General features: G+C 45.6%; 1 protein-coding gene across 2 annotated transcripts in view; it reads right to left on the bottom strand.

Moving 5' to 3' along the window:
- LOC140206410 (SPARC-related modular calcium-binding protein 1-like) overlaps positions 1–14041 on the bottom strand; it is a 111827-nt gene that overhangs the window by 37854 nt on the left and 59932 nt on the right. For both annotated transcript variants that reach the window (XM_072274777.1, XM_072274776.1), the window contains exon 3: positions 4396–4508. In XM_072274777.1, coding sequence (XP_072130878.1) covers positions 4396–4508 — 113 coding nt within the window. The remainder of the gene's footprint in view (positions 1–4395; positions 4509–14041) is intronic.

The following is a 14041-nucleotide window of genomic DNA, read 5'->3' on the forward strand; positions in this document are numbered from 1 at the left end:
TGTTTTTAAAATTGTATTCCAGTTCTTACTTAGGGTGAGACCTTCATCTTTATTAAAATTCTTATTCTCTAGTTTTATTTCAATGGCTTCCTTCACCAGGTGGTCCCAAAAGCCAAGACTACTGTGCCGCACCAAAGGCTTTGGGAGTTTATGGCAGAGTTTGTCATTGAAATGTCCATTAAAATTGACGCCTGTACCCAGCTGGAAGCTTGAGAAGAGTCTGAGTGCCTTGTGCTTTAGATTCTGGGCATATCACTTGATTCCTAGAAAATAAAAGCAAGAATGTAATGTTGAGGCTTTATAAAGCACTGGTGAGGTCTCATTTGAAGTATTATGAGCAGTTTTGGGCAGCATATCTAAGAAAGGATGTGCTGAAATTGGAGCTGGTTCAAAGGAGGCTCATGAAAGTGATTCCAGGATTGAAAGGCTTGTCATATGAACAGCATTTGTTGACTCTGAGCCAGTACTCACTGGAATTCAGAAGAATGAGGTGGGGTATTTCACTGAAACCTATCAAAGGTTGAAAGGCCTCGATAAACTGGATGTAGAGAGGATGCTTCGAATGGGAAAGGGGTCTAAGACCAGGGAACATAGCATCAGAATACAAGGGCATCCTTTTCAGAACAGAAATGAGGAGGAACTTTTTTAGCCGGAGAATGGTGAATCTGTGGAATTCATTGCCATGGATGACTGTGGAGGCCAAGTCATTGGGTATATTTAATGCAGAGGTTGATAGATTTTTGATTAGTCAGGGTACAAAGGAACCCAGGGAGAAGGCAGGGAGATTGGGGCTGAGAGGGAAATGGATCATCGATGATGAAATGGCGGAGCAGGCTCGATGGGCCAAATGGATTAGTTCTGCTGCTATTTCGTATGGTCTTAGTGTTTCTCAGTCAATGAAAAAAGCTATTCAAAAACAAAGCAAACTATCAAAGCATTTCCAGCTCTTAAGGACATCATTGCACAGCCTCTGGACAGTGAATCGCCTCACGCCTTTCAGGTTCTTCGATGAGCTCATCCCCCCCGAAGACTGAGTTCATTCCAGGACTTGATGCCATTGTTTGGTGGAAGTTATCTTACTCCACCCATCAACCAGCATTCCTCCCATATTAACAAACCATCTCACAAACACCAGTATTATGTTTACAGGAGAAACGGAAGGACTTCAAGTGAATGAAAAGTTCTCACTGCTGGCAAGAAAACGAGTATCAACCCCAGATGAGATCAGCCTCAGGTTGGAGGAGCCTCCAGTCTGATGGCATTAATATTGTGACGTTCTGGGTGGGAGCATGGTCAACAGCCTGCCCCTGCGTTTCTAATGACCAGTACTGTCTAGTGTTCTTGTGTTAAAATGCTTTTGTGGGATTATGGTGGGAAGTTCCAGTTCATTTATTGTTACATTTTAGCTTGGGTTTTACAGTTATTTACTTGTGTATTTGAGGGCCACCCTGACTGTAACCAGAGTGTGTGATGGTCACCTCCACCATCCATATGAGACTTGGGGGGTTCACCCTCCGGGTCATGGTGTCCAGTCTGTTTTGTGTCCATCACAATAAAATTGGTGTTGTGTTAAAGAGCTTCCTCGTCTGTCATTATGGACCAAATGCTCACCACAATATCAATTTCTCCTTCCAGTAAAAAAAGTTTCCCTCCACCTCCCCCCTTCTTCTATTCCCCACTCTGGCCTCTCACCACTTCTCACCTGCCTATCACCTCCCCTGGGTTCCCCCCCCCCTTTACTTTCCTCTATGGTCCACTCTCCTCTCCTATCAGATTCCTTCTTCTCCAGCCCTTGACCTTTCCCACCCACCTGGCTTTACCTATCACCTTCCAGCTAGCCTCCTTCCCCCCACCTTTTTAATCTGCCGTCTTCTCCCTTTCTTCTCAGTCCTGAAGAAGGGATTCACCCTGAACTTTCCAAAGATGCTGTCTGACCTACTGACTTCCTCCAGCATTGTGTGTGTGTGTGTTGCTTTGAAGATCCAGCATCGGCAGTCTTTCTCATGTTTACAAATATCAGCCAATGGTTATCTTAGATTTTTAAAATGGTTGTTAAGGCTGGTGTGGTGTGCTGGCTTTTATTAGTCTGAGGACTGAGCTCAAGATCTATGAGATAATGTTGCCGCTCTATAAAACGCTGGTTGGACCACACTTGGAATATTGTGTTCAGTTCTGGACACCTCATCATATGAAGGATGTGGAAGCTTTAGAGAGGGTGCAGAAGAGATTTACCGGGATGCTGCCCGGATTAGAGAGCATGACTTATGAGGAGAGGTTGAGAGAGCTCAGGATTTTCTCTTTGGAGTGAAGCAGGATGAGAGGTGACTTGATAGAGGTGTGCAAGATGATAAGATACACAGATCAGAATGATAGTTCATGGGGTGTCCAGGGAGGGGGAGAACCTCTGGTAAAGGGGCCTGTCATGTCCATTCCCGGACAGCTCACTCACCCTTGACCCCTGGTACACTGCTGCAATGGGTGACGGTAGCTGGCAAGCCTCATACCCTGTGAGATAAGGACATGCCTGTCCCAGCAAAGTCAGCTCTGACAGACTGGGCGGATGAGATCCAATGGCCAGGAAGGCGGTTCTGTTCTGCTCCATGGAGAGCGAAGGGCATGGCATCTCGGTCATCCGCTGAGGCAGGGAAGGCCCCAGTTGTGATGCTTGTTTCTGGACTTCTGAAGTCGAGAGAGTGGAACTCTCCAAGTGCAAAGGCTTTTCCACTTCAAAAACTCTCCCGCACAGGTTTCCTGTCATGGTCAGACATGAAGGACAACCACCATAAGACGATAAGAGGCAGAGATCGAGTGGACAGCCAGAAACTTTTTCCCAGGGGAGAAATAGCTAACTTCCTCCAATCATCTTAATATAATTCTAAGATGATTGGAGGAAAGTATAGAGGGTTCTGTCAGAGGCAAGTTTTATTTTAAAAACACAGCAAGTGGTAGAGGTAGGTACATTACTGACATGTAAGAAACTCATAGATAAACACATGGATGATTGAATACTGGAAGGCTATGTGGGAAGGAAGGCTGAGATTGATCTTGGGAGCAAGTTATAAACTCAGCAGTTTCTTTTCATCTTGTTAGGAATCGCCCTTACTTGTACCACTCCACTGGCTCAAAGCTGAGTGAGAGGTCAGGTTTATCTGTTGGGTTCATTGTATCATAGGGATATGAGATCTTACACCAGGATATCTAGGCCAGTGCAGCCTAGTATAACCCTTTACAGTGTCAGAAATCAGGTTTCAAATCCAACCACTGTAAGCAATTGTGTATATTCTCCCCGTGACCACGCGGGTGTTGGCGAGTTTGTACATTCTCCCCGTGACCACTTGGGCGTTGGCGAGTTTGTACGTTCTCCCCGTGACCATGTGGGCGTTGGCGAGTTTGTACGTTCTCCCCATCACTACGTGGGCGTTGGCGAGTTTGTACGTTCTCCCCGTCACCACGCGGGCGTTGGCGAGTTTGTACATTCTCCCCGTCACCACGTGGGCGTTGGCGAGTTTGTACCTTCTCCCCGTCACCACGCGGGCGTTGGCGAGTTTGTACCTTCTCCCCGTCACTACGCGGGCGTTAGCGAGTTTGTACCTTCTCCCCGTGACCACGTGAGCGTTGGGGAGTTTGTACGTTCTCCCCGTCACCACGTGGGTGTTGGCAAGTTTGTACGTTCTCCCTGTCACTACGTGGGCATTGGTGAGTTTGTACGTTCTCCCCATCACCACGTGGGTGTTGGGGAGTTCCAGTTTTAATATTGCTGCAATTCCAAAGACGACATGACAGCGGCTAATTTCTACAGACGCACCGTGGGGATCATTCTAACTGGCTGTATCACCGTCTGGTCTGGAGCGAGAGGCCACTGCACAGGATTGAAGTAAGCTGCAGAAAGTTGTGAACTCAGTTATCTCCATCATGGTCTTTAGCCTATATAGCATCCACGACATCTTTAAACAGTGAGGCATCCATCAATAAAGACCCCCATCACCCAGGACATGCCCTCTTCTCATTGCTACCATCAGGGAGGAGATACAGAAGCCTGAAGACACACACTCAGTGATTCAGGAACAGCTTCTTCCCCTCTGTCATCAGATTTCTGAACGGACGTTGAACCATGAACACCTCACTACATTTCTTCTCCTTTTTTGCACTACTTATTTCATGTATGTATACCAACTGTAATTGACAGTTTGTATTATGTACCACAATGTACAACAACAAATTTCATGACGTACACCGCTGATTCTGATTCCGATGATGTTCCAGTAACTGCATTTCATAGTTTAACATTCATCGATACACAAAATATCAATAACAAAAATAACCCTGCTAAAATAAGTATTTCTGTAATCCTGTGTTTCCTCTACGTCACTTCAGCACAGTGATTGTCCACATTACCTGTGCAAAGGTGCCGTCCTCATTACATTCAGGGACAATGATGGAGTCCGTTGTCTTTCTGGTTTGTGCCAACGCTTGGGCTCTGTCTTCCTGGCATCTCACTTTAGACCTCTCTGGAAAATAGATCAGCCCGTTTCAGAGTAAATGGAGAAAACATTTTCCCAGTAATCTGACTCAACAGCAAAGTGAATTTACTATCAAAGTGCCTACCTGTTACCATATACCACCCTGAGATTCGTTCTCTAGCGGGCATTCAAAGTTCAAAGCAAGGTGAATTTATTATCAAAGTACAGTACAAAAAGTCTTAGGTACAGGTACGTTACTAGGGCAGCTATGACTTGCAGGGTACTGTATTCGTCAACGTGGAGTGGACAGCGTGTTTGTAAACCTGGCAGAAGCAAAGGATGTTGGGCATGGCCAGGGTGGAGTGCAGTGGAAGGCATGTGGGACAGGTGGCAGAGGAGGAGTGCCAGGGCGAGGAGGGTGTGGCATGGGTACAGACACATACAGCCCTGAGACAAGGTCATTTGATTCCAAACAATCGGTTTATTGATCAGTACAAAGTTCAAAGTAAATTTATTATCAAAGTACATACATGTCACCATATATGATTCAGAGATTAAGAATATATAAGAACATAAGAAATAGGAGCAGGAGTCAGCCATCTGGCCCATCGATCCTGCTCCACCATTCAATAAAATCATGGCTGATCTGACCATGGACTCATCTCCACCTACCTGCCTTTTCCCCATAACCCTTAATTCCCCTACAATGTAGAAATCTATCCAACCTTGTCTTAAATATATTTACTGAAGGAGCCTCCACTGCTTCATTGAGCAGAGAATTCATTTCCTTGTGGACATACTCAGCAAATCTATAGAGTAGAAACTAAAACAGGATCAATGAAAGATCAACCAGAGTGCAGAAGACAACAAACTGTGCAAATGCAAATATAAATAAATAGCAATAAATAATGAGATAATGAGATAAAGAGTCCTTAAAGTGAGATCATTGGTTGTGGGAACATCTCAATGGATGGGGAAGTGACCATGACCTTGGTGGTGAGGATCTTTGATGATGGATGCTGCTTTCCTACAACATAGTCATAGTCATACTTTATTGATCCCGGGGGAAATTGGTTTTCGTTACAGTTGCACCATAAATAATAAATAGTAATAAAACCATAAATAGTTAAATAGTAATATGTAAATTATGCCAGTAAATTATGAAATAAGTCCAGGACCAGCCTATTGGCTCAGGGTGTCTGACCCTCCAAGGGAGGAGTTGTAAAGTTTGATGGTCACAGACAGGAATGACTTCCTATGACACTCTGTGTTGCATCTCAGTGGAATGAGTCTCTGGCTGAATGTACTCCTGTGACCAACCAGTACATTATGTAGTGGATGGGAGACATTGTCCAAGATGGCATGCAACTTGGACAGCATCCTCTTTTCAGACACCGCCGTCAGAGAGTCCAGTTCCATCCCCACAACATCACTGGCCTTACGAATGAGTTTGTTGATTCTGTTGGTGTCTGCTACCCTCAGCCTGCTGCCCCAGCACACAACAGCAAACATGATAGCACTGGCCACCACAGACTCGTAGAGCATCCTCAGCATCGTCCGGCAGGTGTTAAAGGACCTCAGTCTCCTCAGGAAATAGAGACGGCTCTGACCCTTCTTGTAGACAGCCTCAGTGTTCTTTGACCAGTCCAGTTTATTGTCAATTCGTATCTCCAGGTATTTGTAATCCTCCACCACGTCCACACTGACCCCCTGGATGGATACAGGGATTCATGTAGATGTGCTCAAAGGTTGGGAGGGCTTCACCTGTGATGTACTGGGTGAAATCCTCCATTTTAAGGCCTTGGTATTTTCCATACCAGGTCGTGATGCAATATACTCTCCAATACACATCTATAGAAGTTTGTCAAAGTTTTAGATATCATGCTGAATCTCCGCAGTTTCCTAAGGAAGTAGAGGCGCTGCCATGTTTTGTTCGCAATTGCACTCTCGTGCTGGGCCGGGACAGGTCGTCTGAAATAGTAACACCCAGGAATTTAAAGTTGCCTCTGACCTCTCTACCTCTAACCCTCCAATGAGGACTAGTTCATAAAGCTTTGTTTTCCTCCTGAAGTCAATAATCAGCTCCTCGGTCTTGCTCGGTTGTTGTTATGGCACCACTCAGCCAAATTTTCAATCTGCCTCCTGTATACTGATTCATCACCAACTTTGATTCAAACCACAACAGTGGTGTCATCAGCAATCTTGAATTTGGCATTGGAACTGTACTCAGCAACACATTCATGGGTGTAAAGTGAGTAGAGCAGAACATAGTCCAGTGGTGCACCTGTGCTGATGGAGATTGTGGAGGAGATATTGCTGCCAATCTGAACTGACTGAATGTCTCTCTGGTGCTCCCCACTCCCTCCCTCTCCCTTCCCATTTTCTCAACTATGATTCCCTTCTCCCTGCCCCCTTCCCACTCTCAGTCCACAATAGAGACCCATATCAGAATCAGGTTTATCATCACTCACATATGTCATGAAATTTGAAACAAGAGAAATTTGTGTCCTGCTGAAGGGTCTCAGCCCGAAATGTCGACTGTACTCTTTTCCATAGATACTGCCTGGCCTTCCGAGTTCCTCCAGCATTTTGTGTGGGTTGTCATGAAATTTGTTTTTCGTTTTTGCAGCAGCAGTGCACTGCAGTACATAAAATTACTACAGTATTGTGCAAAAGTCTTAGGCACCCTAGCTATATAGAGCAACACACACACAAAATTCTGGAGGAACTCGGCAGATCAGGCACATCTAGTTAGACAATGTTTCGGGCCAAGATCCTTTCTCAAGACTGAGAAGGAAGGGGGAAGATGTCAGAATAAAAAGGTGGGGGGAGGGGAAGGAGGATTGCACCAAGGTGATGGGTGAAGCCAAATGGGTGGGAAAGGTCCAGGGCTGGAGGAGAAGGTATCTGATAAGAGAGGAGAGTGGACCAAGGGGAAAGAGAAGGAGGGGACCCAGTGGAAGTAATAGGTGGGTGAGGTCAGAGTGGGGAATACAGGAAGGGGTGGGGGAGAACCTGTTTACCAGAAGGAGAAATCAACATTGATGCCATCAGGTTGGAGACCACCCAGATAGAATATTAGGTGTTGTTCCTCTGCCTTGAGGTTGGCCTCATCTTGGCACAAGAGGAAGCCATAGACCGACATGTGAGACTGGAAATGGGAATTAAAATCTTTGGCCACCAGGAAGTCCCACTTGCAGTGGCTGGTGCCGGAGGTGCTTGATGAGGTGGTCCCCCAATTTACAACAGGTCTCACCAGACGCAATGGATGACCTGAGCAGATTCGCAGGTGAAGTGTTGCCTCACCTGGTAGGACTCTTTGGGGCCCTGATGGAGGTAATGGAGGAGGTGAATGGGCAGGGGCATCAGGGCAACTGGAATCCATCAATACTGGCTAATTATTGTTGGACACTTAAATGAGAAGCTTCTGACACTGCATACAAATGAAAATCATCAACAGAACATTTTTAGCTTAGTTGAACTATTGCAAAGCATCAGCACCATTATGCCACGAAGCACATTATATTCAATAAAAGGTAATTTATTGTCTCTCCAAATTTCTCCATATACAAGTAGCCTGAAATTATGTTTGTGTTCAGCTTCAAGCGGTCTATCATAAACCAAATAAAATCCGAGGAAGCAACAGTTTCAAAACAATTTGTCATCCAGCGTGATCATGGGATGGCAGAAGTGACACTGGAGGATATCAGCGGATCAGAAGGCATCCGTGGAAGGAGATAGACAGATGTCATTTCAGGTCAAGACCCTTCATCAGACTGGGATTCGATTCAATAGATCACATGATGCTGCGTCTGATTACTTTTAGTAAAGATGAGGAGGAATTTCTTTAGCTCAAGGATGCTCAATTGGATGCCTGTGGAGGCCAAATCATTGGGTATATTTAAAACATTTGATGATATGTTCTTGATTAGGGTGTGAAAGATTGCAGACAATCTGTGCAGACACCAACAGAATCAACAAACTCATTCGTAAGGCCAGTGATGTTGTGGGGTTGGAACTGGACTCTCTGACTGTGGTGTCTGAAAAGAGGATGCTGTCTAAGTTGCATGCCATCTTGGTCATTGTCTCCCATCCACTACATAATGTACTGGGTGGGCACAGGAGTACATTCAGCCAGAGACTCATTCCACCCAGATGCAACACAGAGCGTCATAGGAAGTCATTCCTGCCTGTGGCCATCAAACTTTACAACTCCTCCCTTAGAGGGTCAGACACCCTGAACCAATAGGCTGGTCCTGGACTTATTTCCTGGCATAATTTACATATTACTATTTAATTATTTATGCTTTTATTACTATTTAATTATTTATGCTTTTATTACTATTTAATTATTTATGGTGCAACTGTAACGAAAACCAATTTCCTCCGGGATCAACAAAGTATGACTAAGACTATTATGGAGAATGGGGTTGAAAGGGATAATAAATCAGCCATGATGGAATCGTGGAGCAGATTCAATGGGCTGAATGGCCTAATTCTGCTCCTCTGTCTTATGGTATTATATCTTGTGTCTGACACCAAGAGGAAGGTGGGGGAAAACTCCAAACTCCCTCTAAAGGCCATGATTTCCCATGGCTTTTCATCACACCGAAATTGATTCAAGTACCGCACAAAACACTACACGAACCAATTCCAGGCAGATTCCTGGAGGTTAGTGCAAGACAGGAAAATCTGCAGCAGTAATCAATACAATTGTAATAAAGAATTCCAATGGAGCATTAAAAATTACAATGATTGCTGACATATGTGGTTTTGTGCTGAATTAGTAACAGCATTCAGTTCTGTCCACTTGCAAGATATTGATTCTGAACAGATCACATCAAAAACATTTAGATCCTTGCAAGATCCTATGCACCATGTGTTTTTTTTCTTTAATGCTTCAGTAATGAGAATTAACCTCCAAGACAACCACAACCTTACCGTAGGGCTTGGAAGCTTGTGTGCCTCAGTGACCCAGGGAGACATGTTGGCTGGAGTCAGGGAGTCGGGGCTTTAGGTTTTGGCTTTTAATAGTGTCACCCAGGCCAAACAGGTCACAGGGCAGAGGACAGTGCTCTAATGCTCCTCCAGATTCAGGGGTTCAGCTCAGGGCTAACAACCCCAACTGGTCAAACAAAATCGTTATGGGAACAGCAATCAAGAATCCTTCTGCATCTGAGTGTGACGGTATTTCTGAGTCTCCAACCAGGACTTGCATGACTGACAGTAGTGAAAACCGCGAGGAGGCTACTGACATGATGAAGGAAGCCCTGAACACCGCCAGAGATGGGGGACCTTCACTGCTGCCCTAAACACCAGTTTCCTACTACCCTCAATTTCCAGATCTATCAGTTTATCTGCGTCCTCTTGAAATAGCCCCGGTAGTCCAACCTCCACAAGACAACAGCGCGGAGGTTTCCAGACAGGCCCAATGACCTGTGCCACCCAGCATCACCGATTTAACCCTCGCCTGACCACGGCAGCTTACAATGGTCTACTGACCTACCAACCGGTATGCCTTTGCCCCGTGTGAACAGACCGAAGCATTCCGGGGAAATCCAAGCAGTCCACAAGGAGAACGTACAAACTCCTTACAGAGCACGGTTGGGAATTGAACCCCAAACGCGATTGCCGTAAGTAACTCCACACTCCACCGCCCCAAGCTGTAATAGCGTCACGTTAACCACTGCTCCCACAGCTACAAAATGGTCTCTTCCCCCTTCCACCTTCCCTTTCTGCCATGATCCACTGTCCTCTTCTCTCTTACACAGAACATAGAGCAGTACAGCACAGGAACAGCCCTTAACCTACAACGTTGTGCTGAAACAATTAAATTACTAATCAAATGGCCAACTAAACTAACCTCTTCCACCTGCACACTCAGAATCAGGTTTAATATCACCAGCATACATCGTTAAACTTGTTAACCTTGCGGCAGTGGTACAATGCAATACATGACAAATACCAAAAAACTGAATTTCAGTTAAAAAAAATACATTTTTCTTTTTCTCACCACTTATGGGTGGTGTGATTGTGTATTTTCCCTCGATCTCGGGTCCTCTACCAGAGACCTGGGAGCCTGAGTATCCTTGCTGTTCCTAGTGGTGTGCTCTTCTGGACTGAGGCCTGAGATGTTGTTCCCGGGATTTTTTGGAGTCACTCTCCCAGTCCAGGTGTCACAGCTCCGAGTGAGATTACTCCGGCTTTAACCTTTCACACCCTTTCTATCTGCTCTTTCAAGCCTGGAATTTCTCCAGCTTCTCGTTCTTTCTTCCTGATGCTACTGTCATTCAGGATTGCCACATCTATATTACGATTGCTTTCTTCTGTTCCTTGTCCAGTATTACTATGTCTGGTTGGTTGGCCAGTAACTGCTCATCAGTCTGTATTTGGAAGTCCTGCAGGATCGTGGCTCTGTCATTCTCCATGACCTTCTCGGGTGTTTCCCATTTGGATTTGGGAGTGTCCAATCCATAGTCAGTGCAGATGTTCCTGTACACGATTCCTACAGTTTGGTTGTGCTGTTCAGTGTGTGCTGTCCCTGCCTGCATCTTGTACCCTGCTACTATGTGCTGGATGGTTTCAGAGCATTCCTTTGCACAGTCTGCATCCTGGGTCTTGTCTGGTGTGATAGACCCCTGCTTTTACTGCTCAGCACCTGTTCTGGTGCAGCCACGAGCAGCACCTCTGCTGTCCCTCAGCCCTGCCATTTCCAGCCACTAGTAGGGCTTTCTTATGTCAGCCGCCTCTGATACCTGGAGATGGGACATCCCGTACAGTGGCTTGTCCTGCCATGGCCTCTGGGCCTCTGGCTCTGCTTCACCCACTTTCATTTCCATGTCTCCTGCCTGCTGTCTGAGGTATATCTCCTTGCAGGTTGTCCGTGAGGGCCATCTTCCTGACATACTCACGCATGTTTCCTGGACTGTGGCCTTGACGCTTCCAAGTCCCCGTCCTCCTTTATTCTGGCAGGTGTACAGTGGTTCGACAATGGACTTTGGATGGAATCCTCAATGCACGTTAGTAGTTTCTGGGCCTGATGTCAGTGGCTTCCTGTTCATTCCTTGGCCAGCACACTATTGCGGCTGGGTATCTGATGACTGGTAGGGCGAATGTATTGATGGCTCTGATCTTGTTCTTCCCATTCAACTGGCTTTTTAGGGCCAGTCTCACCCTTTGCAGGTACTCGGATGCAGCGGTCTTCCTTGAGCCCTCATCGTGGCTTCCATGCACCTGCTGCATCCCCAGGTAAAAGTTATATTAAATAAATAGTGCAAAAATAGAAATAAAAAGTAGTGAGGTGGTGTTTATGGGTTCAGTGTCCATTCAGAAATCTGATGGCAGAGGTGAAGAAGCTGTTCCTGAATCATTGACTGTGTGCCTTCAGGCTCCTGTACCTCCTCCCTGATGGTAGCAATGAGAAGAGGGCACGTCCTGGGTGATGGGGGTCCTTAATGATGGATGCTGCCTTTTTGAGGCATCGCTCCTTGAAGATGTCCTGAATACTGGGGAGGCTAGTGCACACAATGGAGCTGACTGAGTTCACAACTTTCTGCAGCTTATTTTGATCCTGTGCAGTAGCCTCCCCCACCCAATACCGAATGGTGATGCAGTCAGTTAAAATGCTTTCCTTTGTACATCTGTAGAAATTTGTGAGTGTCTTTGGTGACAAAACAACCTCTTCAAACTCTTGATGAAATATAGCCGTTGTCGTGCCTTCTTTATAGCTGCACCGATATGTTGGGTCCAGGTTAGATCCTCAGAGATATTGACACCCGGTGACCTGAAATTGCTCACTCTCTCCCTCTATGATGACTGGTGTGTGTTCCCTCGTCTTACCCTTTCTGAAGTCCGCAATCAGCTCTTTGGTCTCGCTGACACAATGTTCATATCCTTCTATTTTCCTCAAATTCATATGCCTATCATAACATCTTTAATGTCTCTGCCTCTACCACTGCCAGGCAGCGCACTCCAGGCACGCACCAATTTGTAAAAAAAAAACTTGCCCCTCACAACTCCCTGGAGAGATTTATGGCAAACAATGCAGGGGAAGGGCAAAGCAGGTCAGGGAAATCCCTCTAGGAGTTATGCAAGGAACGCCCAACTAATTGCTTCAATAATTCAGCATCCTATCCTGTCACCCAATAAGCAGATGAATTAATCATAATTAGAGAGTACAGGCTACAGGCACCTATCTGTGAGGGCTTCCTGTTCGACTGCCTCAAGATTCGGAGGCTCGAGTTTTTCCATCGGCAACTCTGATAAAATGAAGAGCGTCTTTGTGGATTCCAGAGGCACCATGAAACATTCTATAGAATTCGTGCAGAAATAGGCCGGGCAACATTACTGATCCACAATAACACACACACACAGAATCTGAATTACTGTAGAACATAAATCCATTTAACCCATCAACCCAGTGTCAGGTCTCCGTAACGCAGAGATTCCCAAACCTCTATGTGCGTTGGACCAAAACCATTAAGCAGGGGGTCCATGGACCACAGACTGGGAACCCCTGCTGTAAAAAGCAATCTGTCCAGTTCTGTCTCCCTGCTCCTTCATCAAAAGTCAAAATAACTTTATTACCAAGGTGCGGACATGTCACCACATACACAGGAGATGCAGGAAATCCAGAGCAACACACACAAAATGCTGGAGGAACTCAGCAGGTCAGGCTGCATCTATGGAAAGGAATAAAGTGGCGGGAGGAGAGGGTAGCAGCGCGCCATGCGTGCGCGCGCAGATCTCCGGTGAAAATTATATCGTATTTGTTAAATAGGGGCCGTGGACAATTCTGATTTGATGGAGACAGACGTGAAAGCACAGAGGGACATCTGGAGAAATTTTTGAAATGCCCGGTTTGCTGCCGCTGCTACTGGGTGATCGAGAATCTTCCGGAGGGAAGGCCTCAAAATCCCCGGCTTTGCCTGCTGCTGGCGACCGAGACTGAGGTCGAATCGTTTGGATAGAGATGGTGCTCGGTACTCCGTGTCGGAGAGCTGATCGGAGGCTCGAAGTTTTCGGACGACTCAGAGTTGGACTGTGGTTGGGCATGGCAGGGAGAACTTTCTTCCTTCTTCCATCTGCGTGAGATGTGGGACTTTCGAAAGACTTTGAACTTTTTTTTACTGTGCCATGGCCTGTTCTTCATCAAGTTATGGTATTGTTGCACTGTTGTAACTATATGTTATAATTATGTGGTTTTGTTAGTTTTTTCAGTCTTGGTATGTCCTGTGTTTTGTGATATGACACCGGAGGAAATATTATATCATTTCTTAATGCATGCATTACTAAATGACAATAAAAGAGGACTGTGTGTCCCCATAATCTAAAAAATCAAATCTAAGTGCCAATATTTCGGACTGAGACCCTTCTTCAGGCCAGAATAAGAGCTCTACTTTGAATGCCTTCAAAAAAAAGAATCTTGGGTTGTATATTGTGACATATAGATACTTTGACAACAAATTTACTTTGAACTTTGACCTTTGTGTTTACTGTTTCTTTCTCTTGTACAGTAATGTGCAAAAGCCATGGGCACGTATATCTAGTACTGTATTCGTCAACATGGAGCAGAGAGTGAG

The sequence above is a fragment of the Mobula birostris genome, chromosome 12 (genome assembly GCF_030028105.1).
Source record: "Mobula birostris isolate sMobBir1 chromosome 12, sMobBir1.hap1, whole genome shotgun sequence".
Classification (NCBI taxonomy): Eukaryota; Metazoa; Chordata; class Chondrichthyes; order Myliobatiformes; family Myliobatidae; genus Mobula; species Mobula birostris.